Below are 12,725 nucleotides of genomic sequence, written 5' to 3'. Positions count from 1 at the left end.
AGTTGTATTGAATGCATTTCAGTCGTCACCACGTTTTTCTCTTCAAGAGTCACTGCCCCCGGGGACGGCAGCAATGGGCCTCACGGGAAGTGCACGTACATCAAATCCAATGTTTCCAGAAAATAATAAAGAGAGGTGGAGTTTTTATATACGTGCAAGTTATAATTGTACTTTCCGATAAAGCAGCTGGTCGGCCAGCTTCGCAAGATTACGATGTCATATTGATATTAAAGTAAGTTTAACAGTCCACATACTCCTGTGGATAATGCTTAAATAGAGAGATTGTCATTGAGACCTCTGACTTGCAGCAGCATCTGTTTCTCCCACACAACGCCTGTGAGCAACGGCTGCCAAGTAACCATCAATATCTTAAGTTAACTCGTGCCCAAAACGCACACATTTCACCTTTTTTTCGATTTACAGCAAACGATTAGGCAGAAGCGCGAACGCGTAATATAAGAGGTAACATCTGTATACTTGCACGTTGACGTATAATGAATATATTGACTTGATTGGCTTACTGTATGACGTGTGAGTTGTGAACAAATTTAAAGCAGGTAAAAGACAATGAAACCTTTTGAATTTAAAAATAAATATGCTTTTAAATAGGGAATAGGCCTTTACCGAATAATGCTGTGGATTAAATTCCTCTCAAAGTGAAAGCTTTGCCACTTTTAACTAAAGCAGGTCAACAGAATTACACCAAGGAGTCTAATTCGCTTATTCAACGTCCTTTCCTGAAAAACATTGATCTTTTGCATTTGTTGTAGAAATGTAGCCCAGATTAGGCCTATGTCATTTACTAGGCAAAACGTGAATTAATGTAGTCTACACACGCGTTTTTCTCAAAATAAAATGTTTAATTTGTTATTACAATTGTTTAATTACAATGACAGCGATTTATTGATAATATATAGGCTAGCTTGGCTATAGCCTGATTTGTTCTGGCCTGGATGATAGATAAATTACTTGCAAAAATAAAGATTACATCACAACAAGTGCATTACTTTGAAAGAATTACAAGTTTATTAAGAAATTCACAAAACTATAAAAACAGAAAAAAGTGCTAATTTAACATGGTCCCAACATGTATGAGACAAAATGCATTTACGTTTATGTATAAAACAACGCACGAAATAAACAAGAAAGGTTTTTTTTTAAATCTGGCACTGGCTGGTGTTATTTGAAACTAAACATTTTCTATCGGGGGCCTCAAAGCCTAATAAGTAAATGACCCCTGAAGTAAAATATATTTGTTATGATGTGAGGGTTTTCTATTCCCACCTGCAAGTCATAGGCCTATGGATTTTGTCACTCAGAAAACATGGGAAATAATCAACATTTCTCCTGAAACTGCTCAGTTCACATTCTGCGTCCTAATTTCGTCCTAGTTCAATTATCACTCTCTCGAGTGATAAAATGACTATGAAAGCCATAGTCATTTTGAGAGTGTTTTTTATTTAATTTGGCAACAGTAATAGTATGCCTCTATAAACTTGAGATGTCATAATGCATTCTGATCAAGCGCAGCCTTGAATTATTTATCTCGCCTATTCCTTTGAATGGGGATCTCGAAATGTTTTTATATATCTTCTTTTCCTTTTACAAATATTGAAAACCACGAAACACAGATTTCTCTCAAACATTGGTGCGTCAATGCCCCCGAAAAAGTTCTGCTACCTCATGTGTCCTCGATGGCTCCCATGCATACTTCCATTTTTCCAGTTTATTTTTTTAATCTCAACATCCGTGCTTACATTTCTCCATATGGCTTTTCAAGACAATAGCTGGATCAAAAGAGCCCGTCAGAATATTGTCACTTCAAAAATACTTTGGTTCTTGTTTGAAAACAGAGGAGTAGACTCTGAAGAGTCAATTTTACAAGTGACATGCTCGTAAACTAAATATCAATCCTTGTGTGTAATGCCGAGTGTTTGCTCTCATGGTCCCAGTACGAACAATGCATCATGGAAAGTTCGGCTGGCTGGCGGGAGCAGGCAAACTGAAGGCCCGCTCCGTTGCTTGAGGAGACGGGGGGAGGTGCCGCAGTGGCGGGGCTCAGCTGCTGAGGGTGGTGAGGGTGCGGGTGGTGGTGATGGCTCATGCCGTTGTAAGAGTTCACCATACTGGGGAGAGCCATGCTCTGCACTCGGGAGTACGGGTTATAGGAGGAGGGAGCTGACAGTCCTTTCACATTGACGGGACTCACGTTGCCACCGGCCATCTGGCAGGAGGTATAGGACATCGGTGTAGGCGGTTGACCAAGAGACCAAGAGTTGTTCATGAAGCTGGATTGCAGGTACTTGGGTGGAGACAGGTAGCCGTATCCGTCCCCGCCGAAGAGGGATTTTCCAGGCTGGAAGTGGGTTGGTGGAGGTCTGAAGGGTCGCTTCATTCTGCGTCTCCTACGGTAGTTCCCCTTCTCGAACATGTCCTCGCACGCCGGATCGAGGGTCCAGTAATTTCCCTTTCTCTCACCGCCACCCTCCCGGGGCACCTTGATGAAGCATTCGTTGAGACTTAGGTTGTGTCGAATACTGTTTTGCCAGCCTTTCTTATTTTTCTCGTAGAACGGGAATTTGCTGATGATGTACTGATAAATACCGGACAGAGTGAGGCGCTTTTCGGAGCTCTCTCGAATGGCCATGGCAATGAGAGCAACATACGAATATGGGGGTTTCTGGGACGGGTCCGTTTTCTCCGAACTCTTGTCCAGGACGGGCTCGTCTTTGGGTCGTTCTTTCTCTTTGGCAGTGTTGGTGTCGTGGACCATCAAGGCCATTGCGTCATCCTCCGGGTTTTGGTAAGTGGTCATCATTGCGCACAATAAAATCCAGCTAATCCAGCACAATTACTGAAATAGAGAATAAAGTGCACTTGTGGCACAGAATAAACAGGGTAAAAGTATTCCCGACGTAGCAACTCAAGATGCAACCCAAGCTGAGATAAAAAAAATGAGCCTCGTCTTACGCACAGAGAAATCTTTGTTTTGTGTTTCAGTCGGGGGCTTGGTGGCATCGGGCAGTCTCCTCGTAGAATAGACTTTCTTTAAAACTGGTTTCTGATGAAAACGCAACACAGGTTGTGGTTTACTTCCTCACTAAGTCCAACCCTTTTCTTTCTCTTTTTTCCCCCGAGGGCAGACGCTGGTGCGTTCCGGATCGCCCGTGCGTCGTTCGACGTAGCATACTCTTCTGCTCTGTGATTTGAGCGCGTTTTGAGTTCCGCCTACGTTCGTTTATTACGGGGAGGAATCTATCATAATCAAATGCATTTTCCTCAATTACACCCGCATACACAATAACATAAAGTGGGCTTTGATACGGCGTCACGGGCGTTCATAAATAGTATACTAGAGATGTCAAAAGTATGCTCTTCTATTATAGCAAGTTTTAATATTTTCCTTGAATGCAGTCAGTTGACGCTATTACTTTATAATATAATATTAATGACAGACATTCTTTAATTAAGAACATCATCCACATATTTTCGGTCAAATTTGAAACCTTTCTGTAGGCTATTATAGGCTAAACACGATGCATATCTATAAAGCGGTCAATAATATGACTTTAGCTTGATTAGTAAAACAACAAATTAGCTTTTATTTTTTTCCCTCCAAGTGACTTCCATCATAACCTCAGAATTGCCCCTGTGTTTTTGCACGAAGTTTGGTCTAAATGCAAAACACTCATTAGCCGCTACCCCCATGTCCACGGCCTCAGAAAACCTGGATTGATAGTGGCGCTTAATTAGCTCACATTGGTAGGGAGGTGTATGAAGAGGGGATACATTTCCCTGGCCACCCATGCGGGTCCCGTCGGCTTTCTCGGGGAGTATATTTCCGTGCTATGAGAGTCGACGCAGGTGGAGCAGCATTGGCATGTGTGTCATCACCCGCCACCGGCCCACAGTCTGCGGCTGGGTCGCTTGAGAGAAGCCCAGTCTCGCAGGGGAACAGCTGAACAGCGATAAGAGCCAACCGTCTCTCAACGTGCAATTACTACAGAGTCGGAGTGAGCAGTTTCAAGTGCTAGAACAGAGACCTTTTAGAAATTCTTCATGATCTTTTTCACATATGTTTTGAACTTCTCCGTTTACTGTTAATGTAAATAAATACGTGTGACACATGAACGAGATGTTAATCGAGTAGTCTCATTTTGAACGACTGGGTATTATAAATTGTTATAGTGACACAACACTAATATTGATGAATCCCACATGGTAACACACATCAACTGGAAAGACCATAGCCCGTCAGAGGACATTTGCATGAAAAGTGTGCTTGTCAAAAAGTAGCAAACCCCACATCCTGAAAAAATCGACGTAGCATACCTCTAAAAACGGCATTGATGATATCGTGGCAAATTATGTTGGTCTAATAATGGAGGATAATAACGGGGGCACAAATGTAGGATTAAAACAATTGAGTTTCTTAAAACTGATGCTGCTCAGAAATCAACGTTGCTAGATGTAATTACAAAAATAATAATCTTAACCTCTAAACAAGTTTAAAGCCCATAGAAACATGCACATTTTTTGATTACATCATACAGCCTTTATTTGCCCGGCTGTTTGGAACTCTGAATGTTTCTTTTTAACATGTCAATATGGAATTTACCTGAAAGACTTCAATTACAAAGGATTCAATTTAGAACGATAAAGAGTAGATATAGGCCTATTACATTTGACCTCAGATGTGTGCCACCAAACAGATTTAAGAGTAATCCAAGGCACATTTTCACAGACAATAATAGGCTATTTGCCTGTCATGCATGCAGAAAATAATCCAGCCCTCCATAACACTTGAAAATAGCGCTTTATATGTTTCTGGTTTGTGGTTTATGCCAAAGCAAAAGATGCAGCACAGAGGTTAATTAATTTTTACTGAGCATATAGTTACCACTACAATCGAGCTTTTAGGTTCTTGTGTTCCTATGCTGACAGTGAGCATGTGGTTCAGTAATACCTTGTGATTTCCATTGGGTAGTTATTTAGCCTCGTCTTTGTTGTTCGGAGAAAGATTGTTCTTGTGGTCTTTCCCTGTCCTCATGTCCCACATGAGGATGTTGGATTCTGGACTTCTAAACAATAAAACATAGGGCAAGGTCAAACCATGTATACATTTTTGGGGGTATAATTATAGGCCTACATTTCATAGCCTAACGGTTTTATAATTGGGCCTATTACACTTTAGGCTAACATCTGCCATAGGTCTTGGCCTGATTATGTCGTTTTAAGATAGGCCCATGGTAAGTAGACAAAGTAGTTGTTACAATGGCACCTGGGCCAGACAATGTTAACCTAGCCTATATATGTAGGCCTATTTAGGTCTGAGCTATTTAGATCAGTTTAAGGCACGTTTGATTCTCTCGAATAAGCTAAATGAAATGTGGCCCTTTGTTTTAGTTTTAATTAAACTTGTCAGAGCAATTTCACCACAAAGCCTTCGACCTTTCCCTGGCACCTGAAGCTAACCTGCGCGCGACGCATCTGGCCTTCGCTGCCAGGCGTGCGCACCACGTCACAACAAGCCGTAAATAAACACGTTAAGTAATGTGTAAACATCGTGAGCACGAGGCCAGTGTGTAACCCGAACTGGTTTGGCATTATTGGCTTTCATAGCGTCTAAGAATGTTAATTTGAATGTCTCTTGTTTCTCTTTCATCGCTTTTTAGAATGGATAAAAGAGGGACCGAAAGTGTTACCTTGAAAGATTAAGTGGCTGAAGAAAAATAATCAGTAGGTTATTTTGTTGGAAAGAATATGCAACAATTAGGAAATAGGGGAATGTCAAATGTATCTTAGCTAAAAAAAAACACTTGACATGAGTACCTAAGTAAAATAAACTTTTAATTTATTCCAGACCTTAATTGATAAAAGTGTCAAGATTTAATCACTAATTATGATTATGAGAGCAATAATACAATGATTTGTTTATAATTAAGGAAGGAATGTGTTTTCCCTTTACTGTGGACTGCTTTGGCAACATTGTTTAACCTGAACATTTATGACAATAAAGCATATTGAATTGAATTGTTAGAGCAAAAGGACGGGCCCAGAATTAATTCCAACACATCCCCTCCAAATGCATTGTGATTAAGCAGCAATATTCACCACATTGTTTAAATTATTTATATAAATGATCTAAATTCCTATAAAAACAGAACTTGGCAGCATAAGTACGCCACAGTGGCACGCTGAACGCAAGAGCAAAGAAGAGAGATACCGAGTCTATGTTTCTTGTCTTAGATAAATACACATCGAATAAAGAATCCCTCTCCGATTTTTGCTAGATCCAGAACAATCATGAGCGAATAAACGCTGACTGTAAAAAAAAGATACAATGTAAAACCATCCTGCATGTGTTCGCACTCCCGCAACTGACCAAGTTCTGTTGCCGTTTGGCCAACACATAGCCTATGATGTAGGCCTAACACCTTGTAAATACACTGAAAGCTGTTTTCACAGTGTTGTAGTCAAGATAACAAACATTGCCTAGTATTAGCCACAACAGCAATGATACAACGCAAAAAATAGTACTATAAATAATAATAATATTAACACAAACTTGAAAAACAATAAAACACACCAGCAAAGGGCCCGTGAATGCGCAATGCCCGTCAGTGTGTGGCGCAACGCCACGTGTTTAGGATAATAAACCGAATACTGTAGATCAATTTTTCTATCGAGCTCTCAGCTCTAATGCACTTTGAAAGAGTGAAATTCCTGTCCTCGCGCGCTTCCTGCCCTTGGTCTAAAGGCGAGGATGTTTATGATAGGGCGAGCGAGAGGAATGCGGAGGACGAAATCCGCCAGGTCAGTTCGGGGACTTGGGACCGGAGCCCATGGACAACAGTCAGGGACTGGCAGTGACCCATGTAAGATCATAGAAATAATTTCTTTCATAACGTAGCCGTGGATCCTAAATATGTTAGTCTGTTGGCCTTCTGACATTTAAGCTAATATTAAAGATAAGAATCACATACACCAAACAACATATTATTAGCATAGGCTACTACTGGTACAACTAAATAATGCAAATATTATGAGGTAAGATTTTTTTTTAAATGTTTGTATCTTTTCAATCAATTGTATTAGCTTACACTGCTACAGACTTATCTTTAAATACACAATGTTATTAATCACCAAGGCAATATTTAAAATTGTAATGCTCACAGTGAACAATTAAATAATTATATCCAAGTAACAATAATAATGTAAACATAACAGAATAGTAAAGAGGTTATGAAGGACGGCTAAACACTTAAAATAAAGAGGTTGCGTGACTAAAGGTTGCTAAAATGGATAGTTAGGATGTAACCTAGTTTATAGTACATAAACATACATTTTGATCAAATAGTATCAACAACAATTATTATTTTTTGTGGGGAATAACAGCTAGATGTACCATGCGTTTTGGGCAGGGTGAATACCTTGAAAAGGTATTGCAATTAAACATTTACATATATAAAAACACATACAGTGTGATATATACATATATATACATATATATATGCAGTAGTATACAGACATAAACTCATATCTAAACACATTATGTCACCAGTTTGCTGACAAGGGTTATAATGGTACAAAGTTGAACAGAAGGTAAAAGTTAGTTGTGGGCAAGTATAAATACTGTATGTGTATCACACATGTGTGTGTAAACCAATCATGATAATGTCATGTGAAATGTGCTGGCTCATCCCGTTCAGGGTGGGGTACCCCCAGTCCACCCTGGAATTGGTACATGTGCACTGGGTCAGTGAACAGGGTCCAGCCCCCTTGGCCCATTTCATCTCAGTTTGATCTCGTTAGGTTACTCTGGATCATTTGTATCTGTTTGGCCTGCATGAACACATAACAAAAAATATAGCCTCCTCTGAATAGAATCCTTATGAGGGAGACGACCGGAGAAGGGGGGGGGGGGGGATGGAGGGAGGGATAGAAGGAAGGGAGGGATGAAAAAGAAAGGATGTACCCACAGCCCTCATGCAGAGGCTCAAACACGGCTCTTTTTTCCTCCCCAAAAGAAGAGAGAGGATTGAGCAAATAAACAGGGACCACCCCCCCTCATCCTCTCTACCTCCACACCCGCATGGATTAAGATCGGGGGTCTGGGGGGGGGGGGGGTCTCCTGGTGCAGAAACACACACACACCTGCACAGACTGCACACACACACACATGTTCTGTGCGTGATGGTGTGTACGCGTGTGTCTGATCATGCTATGGTGTGTCAGAAAATGTGATAACTAGAGGTGGGTCAGTGTGAGGTAGGGGGGCTTCCTTACTTTGTGAAAGCAATTTCTCATTCCAAGTTCCAACACACAGATCATTGTCTAAAATCATATAGCAGCATCGTCCGCCCCCCCCCCCCCCACCTCCCCCTTCCCCTCTACTACCGCCTCAACTCCTTACCTCCTCTTAGTGCGGAAGGTAGCAGGCGTGTATTTTGGTGGCGTTGTGTGTTTGTCTTCCTTATCGGCCGGAGGAAGCCTATGGGAAGCTCTAAGACTCCTACCCTCCGCTACCCTGCTGCCTGCTGTCTCATTATTACAATCTGTCACTCCTCTAACCAGCCTTGGAGCTCAGCTACACCACACAATGGGTTGACCAATGAATCACCCCCGCAACTTTCCTCTAGTCTACAAACCTCCCTCCTGTTCCACTGGAGACACACCAACAGATGATTTAATCACTGTCATCGAGGAAAGGGAGCGCAGAGAGGAGGCAAGGAGGAGAGAGGAGGGGAGTAGGAGAGAGGAGGGGAGTAGGAAGCAAAACCAGGGAGATTAAAGGGAGGGAAACAGAAAGGAGAAAAGAGGAGTGATACACAAAGTGTTCCTCCTAACCTTTACGGAGAGGTGAAGCATCGTAGCCCTCTGCCAACAAGACTGTCTTTGAGGTTTTTCTTGAACCACCGCCAGGGCTGAAATGACTCACAGGAGCAAGAGTGTTTAGTGCCTATATGTGTTTCTGTGTGAGAGAGGTATTGTGTGTGTATGTGTTTCTGTGTGAGAGAGGTATTGTGTGTGTATGTGTTTCTGTGTGCCTTTTTGTGAGGGAGTACAAGAGAGACAGAAAGACACAGAGATAGAAACAGACAGACAGCAAGAAACAACAGCATGTGCGTGTGTGTGTATGATTAAATGTTAGGGAGAGAAAATAATCTACCTTAAACATCATAAAAAAACAACCACAGCCCCCCCATACATAACCAGAGCCGTAGCCACAACTACAGACCAACTCACACCTTCCGAACACAACATCCAAGACCTCAGCCGGTTTCCTCATCTTTATCCTACGGATTAGATTTCAGTCCAAATCAAAACAAGTCACTCGTTAGAGGTAATTACCCAGGTAGCCTACTTCTCTTGACTAAACAAACATGGCTGCCGACTGACACACAAAAAAAAACAGATCAAAGCTGCCTTTTGACAGGAAACGGGGGAGAAACTCAAACATGGCCGTTTCAAACTCAACCCACACTTACTCGCTCTGATGTCAGCACAAACTGACCACCAGCCGGCAGCTAGCTTTATCTGACATCTCAATGCCAACAATAGGGAGTTTAAGGGATTAAATGTTGAGTGAAACACTGGAAAGATGACAACAGAATTATATGGTGACCTTCACAGTTGAGATGTGTGCGAAGCTCCAGTGTTAATGGTGCATGTCTGTGTAGAAACACTCTGGAAAGGTAGCTATGGGTTCATTCAGTATAGGTGGTCTATGGAGGAGCTAAGGGGCTAAGCTAGCTTGTTTGTGGATGTAGTGAGATGTGTGCACTTCTCCCATGTAACCCCAAGTGAGAGACACTTTTATCTCGCAATAAGTTGTTGCTGCAAACTGAAATGATTTTTGAATGTGGTTTAATGCACCCACAAACACATGGGTACATAAACCCATAGATGTGCTCCCACACACACACACACACACACACACACACACACACACACACACACACACACACACACACACACACACACACACACACACACACACACACACACACACTGTACTGCCAAGGCAACAATGTTTTTTTCCACTACTCTAGTATGCTAACCCTACAAGTATATAATAGACCAGAGTGCATGTGTGGGTGGCTGTGAATAAGGTAGGAGATGTTATCTAGCCACGCCACTGAAAGACGCCAAACGGGAAACTCCGCAGGTGCCAAGCCTGGACTGTATCTAACAGCTGTCCATGTGTCCTTTTCAACCTCTCTTCTTATGTCTCTCTCTCTCTCTCTCTCTCTCTCTCTCTCTCTCTCTCTCTCTCTCTCTCTCTCTCTCCATCTCTCTTTCCTTTCTTCCTTCCGTTATCTCAGTTTCCATGTTCTTTTCCTCTCTCCCCTACTTTGTATTTTTCTACACTACTGTCTCCCGTTAACCCTCTCTCGCTCCATTATTATTCACTAAGCTCTTGCAGCGATAAAGGACGCTATGCTACTTTGCGAATGACAATTCCCCTGATTGACTCCCTGCCACACGTTGCAGCATGAGTTAGCATTTATGCCACACCGGGCCACTACCAGCTGGTCTGCTGAAAGCTGGACTCACCAAAACACACTTGCAGAAGCAAAATGATTTTGTGTAGGAGACAATATGTGTCATTGAATGACACCATTATTACACAAGGGGCTTTCCGACAAGATGCTGGCTAGCACAGCAACTTCGATCAATGTTTACGTAAATATATTTTTTCATGCTCATGTGAAGCAGCAGCAGTAGTAATGTTGTACGGAAACACAAACTATTTACTAAACTTAAGAAGCCTTCTACAATGTAAAAGGTGTTTTCTGGATCCACTTGTATGACAACAACACATTTACACATGCACACACACACACACACACACACACACACACACTCTGGCTGCTGTGGCCTTGAGGATGGGTTCGGAGGTGGGGAGGCTGTGTGGAGGAGGAGTGTAGAGTTACCTAGTGCAGCTGGAGAAGACCTCCTTTCCAGGCCCTGCTCCAATCATCATCACCTAATTAGTGTTGGACAAGGCTACAGGAGGAGAGGGGGCAGGTGAGAGGGGTGGAGGGGGGGGGGGTGTTGGAGTTGAAACACGCTGGCTTTCCTGCCGATCGACCTGTCTCGATGCTATGCACGTGAACATGTCTCTCATTCTAGCATCGCACCTATCGTACAATGCAAAAAGAGCCTGACTTCACAGCAGGAACTGAAGTGAGGGGAACCAGCCGTGGGGTCCACGGTGACATCAGTATACCATCAGACGTAGGCCGAGTGTCAAAGATGGAGAGAGAGCGAGCGGAGGAGGGGGGGGTGGATGAAGGGAGGGGGAGAAGAACTTCCTTTGCAGCGTTCCCCCGAGGGCAGAGAGGAGGACCGGGGTTGCTCTCCCAGCGGATCTCCAGATGTCCTGTTTTTCTTTTTCTTCGCCGTCCCTCTTCCTGCAGGAAACAGCACCATGCTGGGTCTTCATAGCTCTGAGTCTATCTGGTGAGGATGGGTACTGAAGTCTTCATAGCTCTGAATCTATCTGGTGAGGATGGGTACTGAAGTCTTCATAGCTCTGAGTCTATCTGGTGAGGATGGGTACTGAAGTCTTCATAGCTCTGAATCTATCTGGTGAGGATGGGTACTGAAGTCTTCATAGCTCTGAGTCTATCTGGTGAGGATGGGTACTGAAGTCTTGATAGCTCTGAATCTATCTGATGAGAATGGGAACTAAAGTCTTCATAACTCTGGATGTGTCCGGTGAGAATGGATGCCACAATTCCTCTGGAGTTTGATCCGGAGTGATGACATGCAGATATATGCTCACATCTGTCATGAAATAACAACAGTGGGGCGACCGCGCGTCTCACGCCGACATTGACACACGCACACACAGTCAGGAAACAACACACACACTTCACCCCCACGCGTATCCAGGGCGCGTGGTGAGTTTGGTCCTCCCTTTGTCAGTCCGCACTGCCGTCATTCACACTGACCTCATGGGTACGTTGAACACTCAATCTCTGGGTGGGGGTCTCTCCAGACCCTCTCTCCTCCTTCTCTTTTGTAGTTTCCATCTTTCCATTCGAGAATGATATCACTTCATCTTGTTCGACTCCCTCCGTCTTAGTCCTCTCTCCTTCATTCCTCACCGTCCTCTGTTTCCCATTGCGCCATCCTTTTCTCTGTCTCCACAGTGCATTTTGCAAGGTATGGTATTAAGCAGTATGCAACACGCCTTGAACGGTCATTGATGTGTTGCTGTGAGTGTATTGAATTGGCAATGCCTGTGAAGTCGTATCTGTCCGAGGTAGGAGCTGGCCATCGTTGTCCAAACCTACAGTGGATGTGTCTAAACACATGACCTCACTCTGAGGCTGGACGTTAGCAAGATGAGCTAATAGCTGCTAAGGGTGTAGGAAACTCCTGGCCACATGCGTTCACATCCCATGCTGGGAGGGGGTGTGGTGAGTAGGATTCATTTTCTGCCTGCCTGCCTGCCTGCCTGCCTGCCTGCCTGCCTGCCTGCCTGCCTGCCTGCCTGCCTGCCTGCCTGCCTGCCTGCCTGCCTGCCTGCCTGCCTGCCTGCCTGCCTGCCTGCCTCGTCCAGTATTTGTTGTGCTATGGTATGATTATTGTTTCTGATTGAGATAGGTGCATAGAGAAGCTTCCTTTTACTCATTTATTATTTGTTTTCTCTTTCTCCCTCTCTCTCACTTTGTATCTCTCTCACTTTGTCTCTCTCTCTTTGTCTCTCT

General features: G+C 43.4%; 1 protein-coding gene across 1 annotated transcript; it reads right to left on the bottom strand.

The window, feature by feature from the left end:
- Nucleotides 1-849: 849 nt before the first annotated feature.
- foxl2a (forkhead box L2a) lies at nt 850-2,876 on the bottom strand. Its single transcript, XM_084674191.1, has one exon. The coding sequence runs from the start codon at nt 2,816-2,818 to the stop codon at nt 1,901-1,903; it is 918 nt and encodes a 305-aa protein (XP_084530317.1). The 5' UTR covers nt 2,819-2,876; the 3' UTR covers nt 850-1,900.
- Nucleotides 2,877-12,725: the final 9,849 nt, after the last annotated feature.

This window comes from Hypomesus nipponensis, chromosome 15, assembly GCF_054491055.1.
Source record: "Hypomesus nipponensis isolate SF chromosome 15, ASM5449105v1, whole genome shotgun sequence".
Classification (NCBI taxonomy): domain Eukaryota; kingdom Metazoa; phylum Chordata; class Actinopteri; order Osmeriformes; family Osmeridae; genus Hypomesus; species Hypomesus nipponensis.
Note: the sequence above shows the minus strand (reverse complement) of the source record. Positions and strands in the feature narration are given on the sequence as shown.